General features: G+C 37.0%; 1 protein-coding gene across 5 annotated transcripts in view; it reads right to left on the bottom strand.

Annotated features, from left to right (window-relative positions):
* The window catches only part of nfixa (nuclear factor I/Xa), a 103003-nt gene that overhangs the window by 59621 nt on the left and 20956 nt on the right, over positions 1-22426 (bottom strand). For 4 of the 5 annotated variants that reach the window (XM_053476619.1, XM_053476624.1, XM_053476621.1 and 1 more), the window contains exon 2: positions 10912-11443. In XM_053476619.1, coding sequence (XP_053332594.1) covers positions 10912-11443 — 532 coding nt within the window. Of the gene's footprint in view, positions 1-10911; positions 11444-12333; positions 12436-12913; positions 12977-22426 lie in introns of those variants that run through there. The other variant, XM_053476623.1, reaches the window with a different exon arrangement.

Genomic DNA, 22426 nt, shown 5'->3' with positions numbered 1-22426 from the left:
CAGAAGTCGGGTCCCAAACAACAGTAAACTTTATGCAAGCGGTCGATCGGGTGAGGAGGGAATTTTTTTTTCACTTTTATTCACAAAAAATGTCACCACATCCTGGTTTGACTTAAACTAAATTTTATTTGTGTATTACAAATAAAATAGTGAATATTATAGTAATAAACTGTATTATTCCTAACAATTTCACACAAAACAAAAGAATAAAAAATGCCTGAGTTACTGTCCAGTACGGTGTTTATTCACAGTGTTATAAACGATCTGTGGTTTATTCTGTAGCATTGTGTCGTCTCTGTGATTTTACTAGCTGTGTTGCTGTACAACGTGCTGTTCTTTTTGGATGTGATGTCCATTGAGCCGCCTCCCTCCCTGTCTTGCACTTCTGACTCGTACCAGTGTCAGTGCCTTCACTCAACACACTAAAATCAAATGAAGTTAATTTATCCACACGGTGATATGAAAAAATGTAACGTGTAAAAACGATTCATCGTGCCAACATCCTGAACTTTTCCTTTATTTTTTTTTCCCATCACAAAATGCTGTAGGTTACATACGGTAAGACTGTTTTAGTTGACACCGTGACAGACACAGGGGTTTCCTTCTATCCACTGACTGTATGCTTCTCATACAAACCACCCTGTCTTAGTCGTTTAACCTATAAAATTTGATTTCCCTTAGGTTTCACTTTGGTTTTTATCAGACGCCTGTGATTGACTTGTGAGAGACAGAGTATGTCCCTCCCACCAGACAGCAGTACAAATGTTTTCCCTTTTCTTTTCCTTTTTCCAAATGCTCTTCTATTGTGTAAGATCTTGATTTGGGTTTAATTAATTAGCCGCTGACATCGGCCAACATGCACAAATCTGCAAAAGATTTAGCACCGCGGAGCAGAGCCATAAACAAGAGCAGACGCGACGTGAGTTTTGATGTTTACACTGTCTTTAACAATCCACATCACACACGAGGAAAAACAATCCTGCTTATTTGTTGTGCTTCTCTCTCGTCTCATCATTTGTTCTTTCCCCCCTTCTCCCCCTGTTCATAGCAGAGAGAGAGGAGAAAAAAAAATCTATTTTTTTCTTTTTATTTAAACTTATGGTAAGTCAGAATCCAATCCGACTTAGGCGGTTGAGTTTCACTGTAAAGACTAAAGGCTATGCCATTTCTTCTTATCTGTCTTATCTAAATCTACAAAAAAAAAGTTTTGGGCTTGTGTTGATCACTGGAGAAGTATTAGAAAATATATACCACTTGCATGTTTTATTGGACGCTTTGAAAAAGTCGGTGTAGATAAACTGGCTCGGAGATGAGATGCAGCAGCAAGGCTTCTAATCCAAATCCGCAAAGATTGGTGAAGTGAATACGAGGTTTTGATTGTTGGTCGCCCTTCCCCTCTTTGGCAGCTCTGGGTTTTGAATTTACGACTTTCAGATCTCATACTGTAAAATGTCAAGCGATATCCTCAAAACTTAAAACTGATAAATATTTATTTAAAAAAATATAAACAAATACTAATATTAGCTGATGAACATTAAAATCCTGTGTAACTTGTTAATCAATCAATCAATCAATCAATCAATTTTTATATATATTGTATTTCTATAGCACCTGTCCACGACCACGTAGGTCCCATGTGCTGAACTAAGTGCAAAATGTCAAATGTAGACTAAATTTGTAAAATTAAATAATAAAATACACAGAAAGGAAATTTCTCCACACATATATAGTATCTAGCATATATTAAAAATAAAATAATAATAATATAATAATATAAAATACAAAAAAAAAACAATAAAACAACACAATCTATAGAAATAAAGACTAATCACTTCCTTTACTACATAGTATAGGCTTTTCTGAATAAAATAAATCTTCTAAAATAAACTTGTTTTGGTTATTGTTTTTAAAATGATATACAAAGCGATGCAATTATAAAACTAAACTAGAATATTTTGCATATACTTTGTAAAAGCCGTTTGTATTTTCTGCAAAATCTGCACTACATTTTTAAGGGTTTCACACCATTTAAAAACCGTAGGTTTACTTAAATCATTTAAAATCTATAAATCAAAAAGTAGATAAACTTTCAGATTTAATCGAGCAACAAAAGAAGACTTGACTGATTAAGTCGCGCAGCTCTGGAAAAGAGTGAGGAGAAACAATAAACCGAGCTGTGCTGAGAGACGTTAGATTAAGAGGTTGAATGACTTTTTGCTTCACTAATGAAGAAGAACGACCCTGAGATGAGACGTGGATGGAACTCGGTCCTCTTTGGTGGGACGAATAAAGGATCGAGGAACTGTTTGAGTCTGCATGTGTCGAGAAGTTGAAGTAAATGAGTCGAGTCACATTAACGCTGAAGTGGGACGTGAAAGGAATGAGACATCGAGCTGGTATATTGCTGCTCTTCATACATTTAACAGAAGTGTAAAAATAAAAACCAAAAATTACCAGGACACAGATGCAGCGAGAGAACGAGATAGAGACTGGGAATGGTTCCCTTGTTACACTTACAGTAGATTTTACTACACTTGTGTCCTTTGTTATTTAATTGTCAAAAAAGCTGGAAGTGAGGGGGGCGGGTTAGGGCTGGGATCGAGTGCTCTGAGACACTGGGATTTAATGGGAGGGAAGAGAGAGAGAGAGAGAGAGACAGAGAGAGAGAAAGAGAGAGAGACAGAGAGAGAGAAAGAGAGAGAGAGAAAGAGAGAGACAGAGAGACAGAAAGAGAGAGAGAGGATCAGAGGGAGAGAGGTTGGCAGAGAAGAGCTTCTGGCACCTTCTACACACAGCTCACTAAGACCGGTGCCAAAAAAATGGCAGACTGGGCTGTACCCGTCTCTCTCTCTCTCTCTCTCTCTCTGTATGTCTATCTCTCTGTCTCTTTTATCTCGTGCTATAGCTGTCTTCATTAACATATACTGTATTCCTGAAATAGCTAAATCTACCAACACACTAACAATCACACAGAAAAAAAAACTATTGGTGCTGGTGTGTGACAGGCGTGAGGTTGATGCATCACATCACACACACACTGCTACATCACACACTGCTAAATCACACACACACACACACACACACACTGCTACGTCACACACTGCTACATTACACACACTGCTACATCACACACACTGCTAAGTCACTGCATCTGCTTTGTACAGTGGTACACACACACACACACACACTACACCCTGCTGAGTGCAGAGCTTAACTCACACGCGGCACACGCTCAAAACACTGCCTCTAAAACCATAACACACTCTAACACTCTAACACACTCTCTAACACACACGCTAAGACTGTAATTCACTCTAACACACACTCATACTTTAGCATACACTCTAATACACTCTCTAAGACACACTCTAAGACTGTAACCCACTTTAACACACACTCATACTTTAGCATACACTCTTAACACACACTCATACTTTAGAACACTCTCTTAACACACACTCATACCTTAGCACACATTCTAACACAAACTCATTGGCATACAAACCAACACACACTCATACCTTACCATACACTTTAACACACACTCATACTTCAGTACACTCTCTAACACACACTTTAAAATTGTAACTGACTCTAACACACTTATACTTTAGTACACTCTCTAACACACACTTACTGTATACCTTAGCACACACTCTAACACACACTCATACTTTAGCACACACTCTAACACACACTCATACTTTAGCACACACTCTAACACAAACTCATACTTTAGCATACACTCTAACACACTCTCATACTTTAACACACTCTCTAAGACACACTTTAAAACTGTAACTGACTCTAACACACACTCATACTTTAACACACTCTCTAATACTTTTTGCAAGTCGCTCTGGATAAGAACTTCTCCTAAATGCCTAAATGTACATGTAAATGAACAGCTGTTCTGGAAAAGTTCCTGTAAGAACAGTATTGTGTAGAGTGTGTTTGCAAAACCCATTAAGCTCCATGATGAAACTGTCTCTCATAAAGAGCGTTACAGGAAAACAAGACCAAAACGTTACCTCTGCTGCAGAGGAAAATTTATTTAGAGAAATCACCAATTAACAACCAGCACCTCAGATTAGAGCCGTTATGAAGGATTTACAGATCATAAGTAGCAGATACATCTCAATATCAACTGTTCAAATGGAATTATTGTGTATTTTGAATAAACACCTTCAGTATTGTTGTTTTTTTTTTAATGTGGAAAAAAATAAAAATCAGGAACGTCCATGGAATTAGAAAGTGATCCCAAACTTTTAAACGGGAGTGTATATATTGTAGCGTTTTACCGCCGGAAAGGATGTTGGAAAGACGAGTGAGCTTACTTGCTGCCCAATGCAATGGCTGGGAGTACTTTATTTTACACACAGCATGTAAAGCAAGAGCAGCACATTCACACAAGAACCACATCCAAGTTAGCCTTAGCATAAACCAGAGCACATTCAACAGATCACACACACCTCCACACACAAACTCCCAAACACCCTTCCCCAACCTTCGCACCACTGTATCCGTTGCTTTGGTGACGTAAGGCTTGCATGCAGACGCTCGGCCATAGAAATCCACTCCATGAAGCTCTCTACACACTGTTCTTGAGTCTAAAGAGACTAACCTTAAGGCCACATAAAGTTTGGAGATCTGTAGCTATTGGCTCTGCAGAAGGTTGCCGACCTTTATGCACTATATATCCCCTGAACCCTTTTCTGTGATTTTACGTGGCCTAACATTTCGTTGCTGGCGTTCCCAATAACTTCCACTTTGTTATAATACCACTAACAGTTGACGGTGGAATATTGAGTAGCGAGGTAATTGTCCAGTAAACACAACTGGACTTATTGCACAGGTGGCATCCTATCACGGTACCACGCTGGGATTCCCTAAGCTCCTGAGAGCAAAACTTCTTCCACAGATGTGTGTAAAAGCCGTCTGCACATTTACAGTAGGTGCTTGATTTTATACACGTGATTGGAACACCTGAATTCAATGATTTGGATGGGTGAGTGAATACTGTGTGTGTGTGTGTGTGTGTGTGTGTGTGTGTGTGTGTGTGTGTGTGTGTGTGTGTGTGCTGATCTGAACCCCAGCAGGACGCAGCACTCTGACTCTACGCTTACTGCACTGCCAGAGACGTGAGACTTGGAGAAGAGTTAGAGATTTGTTTTGCTTTTCTCTCTCTCTGTCTCTGAAAGCTAAACATGATTTTTTCATTAATCTTGCGAGAGCGCTGATCTGCCTACAGTGAGGTGCTGAAATAAAATTTTAACTGTGACATGATGTCATTCTGTGTGTGTGTATGTGTGTGTGTGAGTGATCTGTCCTGGCTATTTTGCCATGTCTAGCGGAGAGTGACTAACAAAGCTTCAACACTCAGTCATCTTTCTCTCTCTCTCTCTCTCTCTCTCTCTTTCTCTCACACACACACACACACACACACACACACACACTGACACACAGTGCTGCTATTTCTCTGTCCTTTCTAAAACCACAAATCATAATTATAATTAACAAAAAATGCTCCAAAGGAAAAAGAAAACCTATGCACAATTATTATTATTATTTTTTTTCATTTTTAACTCCTTCGCTAAGTCTGGTTCTTTCTTCTTTTTTTTTTACCCTCTCTCTCCCTACTGGCTTGGGTTTTTGTTCCAAATTCCGGTTTTGGCACGGTTCGGGACGTTCTCCGAGACGAGGAGGAGGAGGAGAAAAAGCCTAAAATGGCCGAAGCCACATATTTCACACCTTCTAAAGAGTGCGACTTCAAATTTCCTCTGCAGCACGTTTACCACGAAAATACTGAACTCTAACAGCACGGCAGCATGAGGCATAAAAACCTGAAGCTAAACAAATATAAGCAACGTTTAAGCTACTTAACCTGTTTTCCAGGTTTTTTTAAATAAAAATATGACGAGCTTCCATGAATGTCGCTAAGACCATAAAATCAAAATCCCATAGGTAGAACTTTTAAATAAAAGCTTTGTCATCTGCCAGACGTGGATTTAGTTTTATATACAAAACGGGTTTTAATCCAGCATTTTACAGTAATAACGTAAGGCCACAATTAAACAAAACTGCAATAATAGTGTGTTCAATTAAAGTTTTTCAGTAATTCAATTATCAACTCCATATTCACTACAATTTCCTTAAAACTCATCACTTAACAAGACCTACAGCAGCTTTTCAGACAAAAGACAGTCACACCGCAAATACAGAAAAAAAAAATTATAGTAAAACATTGTATATAAAAATATATTATAGTAAAAAACTGATGACAAATTGATAAAGCTATAAATGTGTACAATTATATTTATATCTGTAATTATAGTCCTGTAAACCGGCTTAGTGAAAATGTCTGTTGTTTAAAAATCATGACAAAAAAATAAAATTGTATTGGAGCTCCAAAAGTTTTGTGCAGAATCACAATGAAATAAATTTGTATTATTATTTTTTGTTTGTGTGGGTATCGGACCCGAGCTGTCTCTAGCAATGAATGGAAGCACTCTCAGGATCAGTAACAAGCTAATTCTGACAGAGAAAAAGAAAATGGATTAAATATCAGTATCACGTAACAAACTTGGAATTCGGAACTGGAAAAGTTTACATATAAAGATTATTTTTTTATTCATCACTGTATCTCTCATAAGAGAGAGAGTGAGAGAGAGAAATGTGACTATGAACTGCTTAAGTAAAACCCCTCATGAAGGTTTCATTATCGCTTTGGGAAAAGATGGGGTGCAAGCGTGGCACGGCTAGTACGTCCCGCCATGATCTGTTTAACGATCCCACAGGTGCCTCTTGTATGCAAACGAGTCTGTTTACTGAACTGAAGCACTAATAAGCTGGTGAAGACGTCTGCGAAGCCGGATTCATGTTTACAGATCACATAAAACCTTATTACCCGCGATTTGCTATAGTACGAGGCGCTAGCGCTAACCGTAACTGTTTAAGTTGTTACACTACTATAGAACTACTCACTTTAAATCAGAAGATGATGATGAGGGAAACTTTAAACGTCATTTGACTTCTGATTTCTCGATTCATGATCATTAACACGTGCAGTCCCACAACCTATCATGGCTGAATGAGTGTGATGAAGAAAAAAACTGTGATGACACGGTCTTATAAATCATTTTGCTCCAGTAATATTGACATATGGCTTATAAAGCAGAAGTTAAAAGTATGTTTAGAACTAGCTAAAATGTCCCGGTGACTGACGTATCAGAGAAAAATCTGCAAGTGTTTCGCAGGAGACACGGCCACGGTCGGCCTACTCGGTTGCGCACGTTCTTCCTCACCATACACACTCGTTCTCGCACTTATCTGTAACACCTTGTCGCAGGCGCTCTTACATTAAGGGCTTTGTGTTTGTGCCAGGAAGGAAGAGTTCAGTATTAAAGTGAGGAACATGGCTGAGCCTGTTTGCTTATGGCATGACACAACACACACACACGCCCGCACAAAAAAGTAAAAAGCATCTTCCCACACCAATGGCCCTGAGGTTGTGCCAACACGAACTATTGTACTCGCAGCTCCCTGACGCTCTCTCTCTTTCCCTGACGCTCTCTCTCTGGCACACAAAAGGAGCGCTCACTACGCGAGACTGACAATGAAGGCAGCATTTAGCGATGCTAAACAAAATGTTTACAAAAGCAATAATCACAAGGACAAAGAGCTGAGCCAGAAAAACAAATAAAAGTAACCAACTTGCTGCATGAAAAAAACACACACGGAGGACAAAAAAAAACAAACAATAAACCCGCTGCTGTTTTCTTTTTCTTTACGACGTTCATGCGGCGAGGTCACTGAATAAACGAACCACGTGGATTAAACAAAGCCGCATACGAAAAGGAACGTTAAATTAGATTTAGCTCCTCAGAGGGCAAACATTGACAAAGACATAAAATCATCTATGAGGAGTTTATTTAATAAATAATCAAAGCCACACAGACGTAAACAGAAGAAGGCCTAGAAATACAGCCTGTGTGTGAGTGTGTGTGTGTGTCAGGGATGTGTGTTGGCACAGCGTGCCAGCGGCGGTTCTGGATTCCCGCATGGCTTCCCGCGGGGTGTCGGGCTGAGCCGCGGCTATTTGGAGGCCGATAAAAGCAGCAGGGACACACTGGATTAGCAGCGATAAGATAACAGAGCGCCGCGAGGGCTAACATTGTGAACGGGCAGCACGCTGGCCAGCCCTGCCGGGTACAAACGTGGTGTGTGTGTGTGGGTGTGAGAGAGAGGAAGAATGGCAGACATGCTGGTAAACTTTAAATGAAATCCAGTAGCAGTGTTAATCCTCTACAGTACTGAGGTCAGCCTTGAGTTTACTGTGTGTTACACACGACACTCGTAAATATTTCTATTACAATAATGACCAAAGTTGTAACTCTCACAATATTATCCTTTTTGTGGGGCAAGAACAATAAACCCCAGCGTAACATCTGTTGGTTTTTATACAAATGACGGAGTATGGAGCGATTTCAAGAGCCCCAAAAACAAAATCCAGCATTGTTGAGGATTATCAGGCTTTACTGAGAAATAATAATAATAATATCATGTATTAACAAGCAGCATAAAGCAATATCTAGCAATAAGGAGTAGCATCACGAATTTTTAAGCAGCATTAAGCCGTGTCAAACATTATTGAGCATTATCAAACAATACTGAGCAGTATGGAGCATTATCGCGTAATATCATCAGTTTCAGGAATTATTGAGCAACATCAACAGTGTGATACTAGTAAAAAAAAAATACGGGAATTTTTTTCCCTTTACAATTATAAATATTTCCATCTAAAAAAAAACAGACTAAATATATATATATATATATATATATTTTTTTTTTTTTCCCTTTAGGACTGAATTTTTTTTAATGTAAACAACTCAAATTAAAAACAGAAAAAAAAATTGGGTGGTTGGTAATTCCAAAAGTCTGTATCATGATCAATTTTTTCAAATATATTATCTAGTTTTTGTTCACTGTGAACGCTCTAAAAACAAAACGTGTCTGGGGCTATCTAAAAGACTCAGTCTTGTATTATATTTGCTATTTATGTATTTTTTTTTCGAATGCTTGGTAGTAAAGTAAATACATACAGTATGTTCAAAAGATGGTTATTTATATCAAGTATCTTCAGTAGCGGTATCAGAACAAAAATAAGTGGTATCGTAGTATCATGTCTCCATTTCTCCATACCCTATCATCTGTTCAGATTGATGAATCGATTTTATTTCTTTATGAAATATTTTTGGATGGCAACCTTAAAAAAATAACTCTAAAACTTTCTTAAGAAAAACATAGGAGGCCCAAGAATAAGTCTGTCCATGATTTTATGATGGCTATTTTTTTTTAACTTATTTCCAAATCAAAACAATAAGTGGACAGGTTTAATGAATAGAGAAAAATGTCATTATGTAATATTTATAAGAAATTCCACTATAGTGCTCGCTCATATATAAACCATATTTTTAAATAATTTTCTGTACCTTAGCGTATATGACATCACAGTGGACGTTATATGTCCGTCACAAGTCAAACAACTGTTGTGTTAATGTAGTTGTGTAGCAGAGGTGAAAAAGGGACACATTTCATTAATAATAAAGGAGATCTTGGAGTGCTTTTCATTAAGAAGATGAGTTATAATGAAATCATCTACGATGGACGAACACTTTAAATAAACCTGTCTGTTGTGATAGAAAAGTTGATTTAAGCAAAAATCCACACACTTAAACACACAACCACACGCACAGACAGACCTAACACACACACAAACACACACACACACACACAAAAAAAAAAAAAAACACCCACGACACTGTATCCAAGGTGGTGAACATGAGCGGTGATATTTGGCAGTGAATAATTGAGTGCGCACCACACTGATGCTCAAACACACACACACACACACACACACACACACACAGAATTCTAAAATACACTTGCCAGTGAGACAGCGGGCTGTGACTGGGAGACTGGCCACTTACTACATACAACATAGCGAGCGGTATTACGCCAATGACAACAGAATACACTCTCTCTCTCTCTCTCTCTCTCTCTCACACACACACACACTACATCATTTTAAAACCTCATTGACAAACTGGTTGTATAAGGTCAGATAAAAAAATTAACATAAAAAAAGCTCTGTATTTACAAAGCTACGATTAAACTCATGTCGAGACTCTTTCTGTTTAAGTGACCTTGCAGTATTTTTATACGTTTTAACTAAAGGATGAAATAAAGCTCTTGGGTATACATGATTTCATTAGGACATTTAAATGTGTGTGCTACAGTATGTATTTTTTGGGTGTATGTGTGTGTTTTCTGTTTTATTTGTATATTTCTGAAATGTTTCTGAAATGTATGTAAATGTGACTATGTAAATGTAAAAACATTCAAAGCAACAATAATTAAAGTTAATTCGGGTAATTTCTTCTTTTTTTTACCTTTAAAATATAAACTAGATCATACATTATATACTCAGGTTCTCAATTTAAGGTGCAGGAGAAAGTCTGTAATGTAATGTAATGTAAATGTGATCCGCTTTATTTGATGTGATCTCTGAGTTTATTTAATAGTTTTTTTTTTAATGAATAGCTTTAAAATAACATAAAATGACATAAATACTGTAATCTAAACATAAATACTTTTACAGTAATCAAACGTAATCACTGAATATTGGCAAACGTATGTGAATGTACGATATTAGTGATATATCTGTTGTAGAACTGATTAGACTGTTGTCTTATGTGTTTGGTTTTGTTAACACATAAATCTCTTCCAGAAAATCGAGTCAGCAGTCATGGTTTCTGAGTTTTGGCCTGGAGTTGTGGAGAGAGCGTGAGAAAAAAGAAAACCTTCTCCTTGTTGTGTGTGTGTGTGTATGTGTGTGTGTTCTGCACTGACCTGGCGAGTGGACGAAGTAGGCCAGGTAGAGGTCGAGTTCCTTGACCGAGACGCCGATGTGGTGCGGCTGCACGCACAGGCTGTGGTTGGAGCACTGTGGCGATTTGACAAGCCGCTCTCCGTCTGTGCTCTCCAGCGGGCTGCCTTTAAACAGGATCACCATGACCAGGTCGAGCCTCCACACCTTGTCGGCTTGCCTCAGGCAGTCGATGCGCCTCATCTTGCCCTTCTGGTCCGGGTTGGAGAGCACGCAGCACGGCGGCTTCTTGCCCGTCACGCTGAGCACGAAGTCTTCACGAAACTCGGGCCGGATGTCCTTGCGCAGCTTGGCGAGGAGGCGCGATGCCCACTTCTGCTTGATCTCAGGCTTCTCGCCCAGCAGCTCGTCCTTCACGGCGCGCTCCTCGTCCTTGGACATGCGCTTCTCGTGCTTCTTAAAGTACTTGCGCTTGCGTGCCTGCAGGTTAAACCAGGTGTAGGAGAAGGCGCGCACGTGTGGCAGGAGCGCTTCGATGAACGGGTGGAACTCATCCTGGATGGAGGAGGAGGAGGAGAAGGAGCGGGGAACAGGGGGAGAAGGGAACAGAATGCGAGAGGGGGAGATGGCGTTAACATCGTGCTGCATGGAAGACGAAGGGGAGAGGAAGAGAGGATGAAAGCGCGGCTTGGAAGAAGAACGGGCTGCGAAAGAGAGCTGAGCCTGCGTGTGTGAGTGTGTATGTGTGTGTGGGCGAGAGAGACACTGGGCTAAGCTAAGCAAAACACACACACACACACACACACACACATATACATATAATTAACAGTTGCCCTGATCTCAAAATACTAAATAGCATTCTAGATTTTCTGAAAAAAATATTCAAATTTTTTTTTGTGTAAATAGACTCTGAAAATTTTATACAATTTCTATTTATAAAAAAAATAATAATAAAAAAACACAGCTATCTGATTTAAATAACATTACAATTTTTTGAAGATAAAATATTTACATGATTTATAGATAACAAAAGATGCCAGGTATTTAAGCTTATTTATACATGACAGAAAACACAGCTTTAATATGAGCTTATTTTTTTATTCTGCATTTTATTCTCTATGTTCAATTACTCAAAAATCTATATAAAACATTGAACTATGTGTTCTTAATTTTAATTGATTTCATAAATGAACTTACATGTAAATATGATTAAAAGTATATAAACAAATTAAAATGTTATGGTCCTGATTGTCTAGCGTTTACACCGAAATGCCGATCAATCCCAGATGTTTAAAATTAAAAATCACCTAATCATTTAAATACTAATTATTTTTACCCATCTTATAATATTTTTTTCTCTGTGCAACAGACTACAGTCACAACACTGCACAATCACCAAAACAAACGCATGCAACACAAAAAAAGCAGAAGATTTTGGTAGTTACCATTTTGCACTTTCATCATAAACTTCAGCGGAAAACAAACAAACACAAAAAAAAAGCTGGTCCTCTCCTTGCTTTAGTCAATACTGCATGTCCTAATTTTCGCTAACCGGAAAAATAGAAAAATACATTTTCTAAAAACTTACTTTAACAGAGAAAATAAATTTAACTAAAAAATAATGCAAAGTTAAATTTGCCTTAAATTAACATGTTAGAAAAGGTTAAGTGGCAAAAATTTGAAAAACTGCAAAAGGAAAAAAAAGTTGAGAAAAATTACTGTATGTTGTAAGAGACAGAAAAGACTGTGTGCAAAAAGGTTATGAAAAGAGTAAGGAATATAATCATAAAAAAAGTATTAGATAAGAAAAATCGTTTGGCAAAGTGGCAAGTGACGTCTGTTCAGATCTGTATGCTCTGTATTCAAGGATATTAAAAGAGAGAGAGAGAGAGAGGAACGAGAGAACGACAGCAAGCAAGAAGGGGGGTAGCAAGAAAGCAAATGAAGACCAAGAAAAAAAAAAACACAACAGAGAACCGAATCGCTGTTGGAAGAGTGTGCGAGAGAGCGGCTGGCAAACCTGACCGATGCTTCCCTTTCTCCCTTTTTTTTCTCTCCGACTAGCTCTCTCTCTACGTTCTTTTCCTAACCATCGCCCCAAAAGTGTGCCAGCACCGGGCTGAACCCACCTATTTGGCACAGAGTCTCCCAATATGCTCAACCAATACGCACGCTTCGAGGCCTGAATGGGTGGGAGAGAGGGGGGAGAGGGAGTAAGATAGAGAGAGAGAGAGAGAGAGAGAGAGAGAGAGAGAAAGAGAGAGAGAGATGGAAGGAGGGAGGGAAAGATAGATAGCAACAGAGAGAGAGGAAGCGAGCGTAGTATGCGAATCGGTCAGTGGGACGGCTCTTTACTTTTGCCAAATTAACAAGTTCCGTGTCCAAAAATCATTAATTTCGCATGGACCAATCAGGCGCTTTTGCTGTATTCTAGCCCCGCCCTTTTGTTCCTTATATCCATATCCGTCACTGAACACACTTTCCCTGTGCCCTCACTCCTTAATCTTATCCTTCTATGCCAGTCTGCTTCTTGCTAACCGGGTTCATCCATCTCCATATCACTTCCTTTCTCCATCCCTTGCTCAATCCCCCTCTATTCTCTCTCTCTCTCTCTCTCTCTCTGTTTTTCTACAAGCCTTGGCATGGGAACAGTGTGTGAACACACAGGGCTGAAATCCCTACAGACCCTCCAAACCAGCAGCTGCCTTCAGACCCACCACACAAACAAAGGAGCAGGGAGACACACAGACAAATACTCTTCACCAACACCACTATGTTCACACTCACTCCACACACAACAAATACAGACACGAAGGTCTGCGTGATGGTTAGTGTATTTACCAAAAGAAAAATAAAACACACAAAAACAATGTATGGGTATGTTTCTTCTAGATAAATTGTACTTAGGGTCCAAATACAAGTTGGTGGTTTGGCCACATGCATGCAAGTCTCATTACAAGAATCACAAAAAACGAGTTACACGTATGAGTAGTTCAAGACAAAGTCTTGTACGTGATGGGATTATACTCTAACTATTGCAAATGCTTTCTCAGGGTCTAGCTTTCCATTGATTTATATTTTTAATTTTGTTTTGTTTTTTAAAATCGTGCTTAAAAAATTCCACTGCCCATTTTTTTTTGTCAAAGCGATCACCTGAGTACAAATAAAAACACAAATCTTAATCATCATTGACCTGATAATCGGCTTTACAAAACTGCACAAATTGCCATCGTAAGTCTTAAATCCCCCACAACGAGTTTAAGCAGCATATGCTGTGGTATCAGGGTGCCGTCATTTAACGTCTTTTTTTCTAGTTAAAAAAGAGAAAAAAAATCTAAAAAATTTCAAACCATCATAATGAATAAATTAAAATAATAAATTAAACCATTATAATAATCAGAACTTTTATCATTAGTGATCTAATTTCTGAAACCAGATACTACCAGCTTATCTAGCAGTAATTAATTTTCCAATTCAGTAATTAAATGAAAGCACAGCTTGTTAAAGCTTGCTCCAAAGAACATTATTATTATTTAAAAAATGTAAAAAAAAAAAAAACATCTTTAATATAACAAAATCAGCAGAACTTTTCAGAACAGTTCTCAAAAAAGTATGTTGTAAAAAAAAAGGTCTGAAATAAAATTTATATAACATAAAAACATTTCTGTCAGTATTGTTAGAGCAGAAATAAAAGGATTTTAAAAGCTTTTCTGAATATATATTTCTAAATTAAATAAGTTCAACTTACTGGTATGAATTTGTACTATATCATATGCTGATAATATATAATATTTAATCAATTATATTACACTAAACGCAGCAATAAATCTTAGGTCTAATAGTGCAACATAATCTGTTTAAAGAATATTGTAACACAACTTTGGTTATCAACATAATTTAAATGTGCAATATCGTCACTGGGACATCCAAGAGTATAATTCAATTCAATTCCATTTAGTGTTGTTTGATGTAACGCTTTTAACAAAGCTCATTTTCACAAAGCATCTTTACAGAATGAAAAAATTATGTAAATGAGTTTGAGGAAAAGTGTAAGAAAATATGCATAAGAGCCACCAATGTACCACCCACGTACACTTGTGTATTTTTTACATTTAAACACAAAGGTGTGTGTTATTTCAATTTTATTACTCTACAAAGTGCCACCGGTTGTTGGAGGAGGTTGTTGAGAGAGACAAAACAAGATAAGGAAAATAAAAACTGTCAGTATGATGAACTCAGTGTGTGTGAGTGCGTGCATGTCTGTGTGGGCATGTTTTTAGACTAAATGCCCGTCAAGAACAGGAACATCTGACAGTGTTGTCTTTGTTGTATTGTCTGGTCACCATTAGGAAAGCTGCTTTTTATAAAGATTTTTTTGATTACTGAGGTTTTGGTTGTTGTTGGACTAGGGTGTTGGTGTTGAATTAATGCAAGACAAATGTGTGTGTGTGTGTGTGTGTGTGTGTGTGTGTGGTTTCTTTTACCAGAAATAATGATGATGGTAGCTCGGTGGCACAAAACTAGGGATCTACACAGTATCTGTGCATTTTCACTACAACGAATTTATAAATCTTCATTCTTTACAGACTGGATAATCATATATCATATTTAGCTCCTTCTTAGTTTCTGTGATTATTTTCTGACTACAAATCTGACACCTTAGAATTCTCTAGGTAATCAGACACCCATGAAAATATATTCTATATATATATATATATATATATATATATATATTTATCCTCTTAACTAAATACACGTTACTAGCGTTACTAAATACATGTTACTAACGTGTATTTAACGTGTATTTGTTAGTTTAATAATAGTAAGTTTAATAATATTAAGATTATCTTTTGGGATTCAGAAGTGATTTTATTTTCTCTGAAAAAGTTATTTTTTTACGAAATAAAATGTTTTACATGAATTGTAAAGGCATTAATCACCATTTATACACCTTTCAATGGGCAAAATTGATTAATAACGTTAGTGTATTTAAGCTGAAGTCTACACACCGTTCAGCCGTTTTGACCGTTAATTTAATATTTTTTTTAAATAACGGTCAGTTTGTAACGGCTGTGCTCAATAACGATGCCCTTAATTAAAGCAATTATATAAATGACTGAAATGGGTTCATAATAAAAAAAAACAGAGGCCTGGAAGTCTGGATAAGCTCATATCTTTCGCTCTGCGTTGAAAACATTAAACACAGCTGAATCCCCGCCAATATCCCTGTATTTTTGTCCGTTACCTCAGAAGCTAACTGGCTACCACACACACACACACACACAAACAAACTCACCCACACGCCGTGCCACAGCCAGAGCGACATCTCTGCGACGAGTGACTAGAAGACACTAACTGACAGAAAAACACACTTGCTTGGCCAGTTTAAAGAAGTAATGAGACGTATTATGGTTATTATTTGAATTTTTAGTGAGAGGAAATTTCAACTCGTCTAACAGAACAACGGATCAGTGGAGCGCGAGGTGACCCGCACGAGCGTGCAGAGCACGCGCGCGGCCACTTCCACAGCAGCGCGCGGATTTAGCTGGAGGCTAGATTTATTCCTAATTCATTTATGGCAATAAAACAGCTATTTTTCGTCACAAACTCATTTTAAAAGAGGGGAAAAACACACACACACACACACATATATATATATATATATATATATATATATATATATATATTGGTGCTTATATTTATCTATTAGATTAATAATAAAATGAATAAGACAACTTGAACCTAAAAAAATTAAGCTGTTTACTAGTGAAAATTAATGAAAATACAACTAATTCAAAATGTAATAATTTCTATCAAGTTGTTTAAAATATCTGCAATATATTTCACACATTCAAAAACACAACTATTAACATATAACAACCCTAATATACACATATAATACCATATTTATGAATCATAACACATTTTTTTTTATATGATGCGACACACAGGCACAAATCATCGTAAACATATAAATAACTATTTTAAAAGCGTATGAAATATCCGACAGCATGCTCTCGTAAAAAAAAAAAAAAAAAAGCCCGTATGGCAATAAACGCGCCTGAAGTGGTTCATCTGCCCAGTTTTATCTTACAGAGCAAATCATTAAACATCCACTATTGTGTCTTTTATTCTCTTTTACCCCAAATTCGATTAAACGGAGCAAAAAATATAGTCTTAATAAATAAAAGGCTTAATAAATAAAAATAAAATCTAGACCTTAAAAAACACAGCACAGGTGCACACACATTTTTGTGCACAGTTTTAATCCTACAGTCAAAGATGTGTGGATTTTTACTTTTTAATTAAATTAAATTTTTTTGTCTATTGAACTACACAATATGGTACACAATACAGATAAAAGGCTTTTTTTAGTTATATAAAAACGACTTTAGTCTGTTTGCTTCTTGAGAAAAGACAGAAAGATTTCACTGCAAGTAAAAACGTAACTGAGAGAAATGTAAAATTTTAAATTAAAAAAATTGGGTAAATGTACAAATTTACAATTTACAAAGTTTCAACAGAAAAAAAGAATTATATAAAATGTATAAAGTAAACATATTCGTTGAAAAGGACGGTTAATTTACACATTTAAGCAGGTGAATGAGTAGAACGTGAGGTATGGAATGAAGTGAAGTGTGTGTCCGCAGCAGTATTATTGTCCATGTTTTTGTCCAATAATATTAAATACTGATTACGCTGATTATTACAAATAACTTAGTAATACAATAGATATTAAAAGAAAATAAAAAAACAAGCAAAAACAGTAGTCTATTGAAGGTTGGGGAAAGACAGCAGGTTTCAGTTACTGGAACTGTACCTCATTAGTACTGATTGGGTCTAATCATATTTGCACAGTACTTAGAGGCTAATTAGCCTTCATGTTTAGCCTGTAATTATTATTTTTAGGCTATATTTAAAAAAGAGTCCCTCTGTTAAGAAATACACATGGGACCCTATAGAGCTTCAGCTGTCTATTAACTTGTATATATTTAAATTATATTTTATGACTTCTTATTTTTGATACACTTGTAAAAAGTTTAAAGGTTTCAGGAACCATTTTTAACTGTTGAGGCAGCGTCTCTCTCTCTCTCTCTTAGTCTCAGACACACACACATACACAAAGCAAATAAATCCTAGGGAAAAATGTGTATTGTTCCAAAAATCACAGCTCCGTTTCACAAGGTTAAAGAGAATACAAGCACCGAGACGCCATCTTGTAAGTATAAAGCAATATTTTTGTGTGTGTGTGTGTGTGTGTGTGTGTGTGAAAGAGAGAGAGAGAGAGAGACTTTAAATATAAACCAAACACACACACACACACACACACACACATGTCTGAGGAAGTCTAAATGTAAGTCAACGATAATTTAGGAGATAAAAAAAGTATAAAAAAACCATATACATGCTATACACTTAAAAATGCCAAATTATACAGTACATGTCTTTCGCTATTCAGTACATTTGTAGTTTATGTTTTTGTCCAAGATTTTGTATAATCTATCAGCAGCACCTATCTATGCAAAGGGAATTTTAAGTTTTTATGATGCAGAAAAGCGATCCAGACTCTTTCCTACCAATTTCACATGTTGCAGTCGATAAGGATTATTCAGTTCCTTCTGGTTTATGCAACCTACAGACCCTAGGGTCATTGAAGCATAGATATAGGGTCCTTAATTTTTTTATGTTTTTTTTTTTTATCACAATGGATAAAATCACAGCTTAATATTATCCATCTATATATTCATTTAATATGAAGTTCTTATAGTATATCCAGTTTAACTTGTTGATTGATTTAAAGGCAACACAAGAAGTTTTAAAACAGTTAAGGTAAATATGGACGTAATAATGAAGAATTAAAGAATATTTAAGTAATTGCACTGTTTTCTCTTTTTCTTTTGGTCAAACAAACAATAAAACTGAATTTGTGTAATTTTTTTTTTCTTAAAGTTGTCCCTGACTGCGCACATTTTTACACCCCTTATGTGGAACCTAAACTCTCCTAATATCCTCCAAAAATCACCTTTAACTTTCTAAAATACCAATATTTTTATTTGTACCTTTGTTTTATTGTTTTTAGGTCTACTTACTTTGGCTCGCATGAACTCACGTGAACTGAATTTGAACTATCGAGGCAGGCGCAGAGTGAGGCCTAGCGCCTTGAACCGGTCACCGGAGGTTCAGTGGGCACCCTGGCACCTACACAGTGATGGTGAAAGCGGCAGCCGGGCACCACATGCAGCCTAATGAAGTGAACTCATCAATGCTGGATTGATTGATCGACTCAATGCGCAGCCAATGAAATTAAGTACAGGAAAGCTAACGGTGCGACGCGTACGATCCGTATCAGATGGCTGGCCAGTCAACTCTGAAGATTCGAATAGGAAGTTGAGGAAGTAATAAATGCTTCCATCTCAACAAAACATACTTTAATGAAGCACATTTGCCACATCTTGCTTTTTTTATGTCTTTCCCTCCCCTTTCGGTCTCTCCTTCTCTCTGTCTCTTTCTCTCTTTAGATTGCCGCTCTCATACATACTCTCTCTCTCACCCTCTCTCTCTCTCTCTCACTGTCTTTCTTTCATTATTTTTTTCCTCCTGTGCCAGTCTGCAGGGCCGAGTGCCAACCCTTCTCCTCCAGTGGGCACAGTGCCCCATACTTTATGCAAATCAAGCACCAGCTTCCTTCTCCATCTCTACTTCTATCCCCCTCCACCCCCCTCTATTCCCCCTCTCTCTCTCTCTTTCTCTCTACTTTACTTCTTTCTTTTCACTTGTCCTTCAGAAACACCCCGATCCTGACACTATTTAACATTCCTACAGTGAAATAATATTTGAACATAATTATACTTATAAAGGGCAGAGGCATGCACCTGCACTTTGTTTATCTAAGGAAAAAAAAATGAAATGGACACTTTGGGAGTCTAAAGTTTGCTTCTTTAGTTTCACACCAGAGGACTAATTTAGCTAATTTACCTAACAAAAGTGTGTAATTTGATTGTCGTCCCTCCTAAGCCCCGCCTCTCAGATTTTATGCCTCTCAGAATATAATTTCTTTGGGCTTTGCTTGCTATTTTACAATATTGTTTACTTACAAACAACATCCTTGGAAATTAAAAAGCATATCTTTTATTAATTTTCAGCAACAAACTAAAATGCTAAAATTTAATAACTAAGTTATTTTGGTTACTTTAACTTTAAAAAGCCTCACTCCTACATACAAAATAAAATTCACCACTCATAATCACACACACACACACACACACAAACTCCTCCAATCCATTGACAAACGCTAACAAGGCAGTCCATTCACGAAACAGACGAATTCACTTTGTGTACCTAAGGGGCGTTTTTGGTACAAAGATCACACTGATAACAATCCAACAAACACACACACACACACACACACAAACACAGGGTCACACCATGTGCTCAGGTTTTAATTATATCCTTGTAAAAGTAAATTACCGCAAGCTACATGTGAGCACACACACACACACACACACACACACACAGAAAGTAGAAAAAGTTTTATAAGAGAAAGGACAGTCCTGATACCAGAACGTGAGTGTGTTTATATGTAGGGGAGAGTAAAGAGGCAGGGAGACACGGGAGTACGAGGTTAGATGAGGCTGCGTGTCTGGATTACGAGCCAAATGATTTCGCTTTTAAAGGTGCAGGTACTTAAAATTAGCATTGTTTCAAACATAAAAATGGCACCTTTCTTCAGTTCTAAAGCCACACCCTAATACACACACACGCCTAGCTTAAAATGCTAGTGTGAGAGAGGAGATTTGGAAATCAATAAGCAATGTGATGTTCTTTGTCCTGATTGACTGGCTTGTCTTTGATGATCGATTGTTTTGTCTGATGATTGTTTTGACTCTCAGTCAGTATGTATAAATGCACCGTTAAGTCAAACTTTTATGTGTGTGTGTTTGTGTGTGTGTGTGTGTGCACACGCCCACATATAGCTTGAGGTAATTCACTTTTACAGTGATATAATTAAAACCTGTTTTACCCTGTGTGTGTGTGTGTGTGTGTGTGTGTGTGTGTGTCAGGGGTTTTTTTCATAAAGGTAAAGTATACAGTTCGACTAGGCCATTTAATTGGACTACTGTTCTTGTCTTATATAAACACAGCACGGGAATCAATTTATTGGCCAAAGTATGTCTGACTCCGCTACGGTAGGTGGCAATACGCCCCCTTTCAGCTTGTTAACATTTTATCGACAGTGGATCTATTATGTCACCGATCTAAACAATCGACAAACAAGTTAGTTAGCCGCAAACTGGGAGCATGTCGAACGGTGAATTTTTAAATGGTTACATTGCTGTACATTTTACTCTTTGTATAAATGAAATGCACCATATTGCTAGCGGTCTCTTCTTCGTCTCTTATGCATTTTGTTCGACTTTCTGTGTCAAAGCCTGGGGCAGAAACTATGGACTATGCACATAGCACCTAGGCTGGCAATTGACTTAAACATTCAGGAGTAGCTCGACTCCGATGCTAATTGTCTGAATGCGCTAGTTCGACTTTGAGAAGTTCAACCAGACTAACATGTATTTTAGTCAGACCAACACAATGTCATAAATGACCTCTTCTGGACATAAACTAGCCTGCTAATGAAGGTGCGAGATTTGTTTGGGTTCGTTAAAAATGGTGTCAGGTAACATTTAAGAAAACACGATCTGCACCTTTTAATGTGAAACCTTCAGCTGTAATGCAATAATCCTCTCTCTCGGGTACTAGTGTTCTTGTGCGTATTCTGGTGTTTCTTTGGCTCTATTGAAGGTGCCAGATTTACAGTAAGTGAAGAATTTAAGTGAAAAACTAGTGACATTAAATTGCAGTTAAAGAAAGATGACTTATGTATCCAAGGTAAAAGAAGAAAAACGTCTATACATTGTCATGTGCCGAAAAAAACGAATTCTTCTAGGAACAACTTATAGATTAGCTACCATCTGTTTCTAGTCGACTTTTTGCAATTCTTTGTTCTAGGTAACTTTACAAAGTTTTCATGTAAAGAAGGTTTTTTTTTTTTTAAGTTGCTGTAAATGTTTGTAAATCATAAACTGGATAGATAGAATAGAATAGAAAGATTTCACTACAATGATTGATAAATTGCACTAGAAGAATGCAATTAGAGGTAAGGTAGAAAAATTTGGGATGGAATATACAAATTTACAAATGCACAGATTTGTAAAGTTACAAATATGGCTAGCATTTGTAAGTTGGTTTGACCTTTAAAAGTATTTACATACAACTTTATACATGAATTATTTGATGCATCGTTTAACACATTTATTCAACAAATTTTTCGAATTAATATTTTTTTTTATATTATTAAGATTCTTTGTAGCGTTAAAAAGCACAGAGGTTTAACAAAATCATGCAAATGGGTCAAATTGATTAAAGATATATACATAGATACGTACTAGCCCTTTCACATTCGCTACTTGTTACTACGATTATAAAACAAACAACATTCTTTTTATTCGTACTGGCTAGCATGTCTGTAATTTCCCATATTTT

Source organism: Clarias gariepinus, chromosome 18 (assembly GCF_024256425.1).
Source record: "Clarias gariepinus isolate MV-2021 ecotype Netherlands chromosome 18, CGAR_prim_01v2, whole genome shotgun sequence".
NCBI classification, from domain to species: domain Eukaryota; kingdom Metazoa; phylum Chordata; class Actinopteri; order Siluriformes; family Clariidae; genus Clarias; species Clarias gariepinus.
Note: the sequence above shows the minus strand (reverse complement) of the source record. Positions and strands in the feature narration are given on the sequence as shown.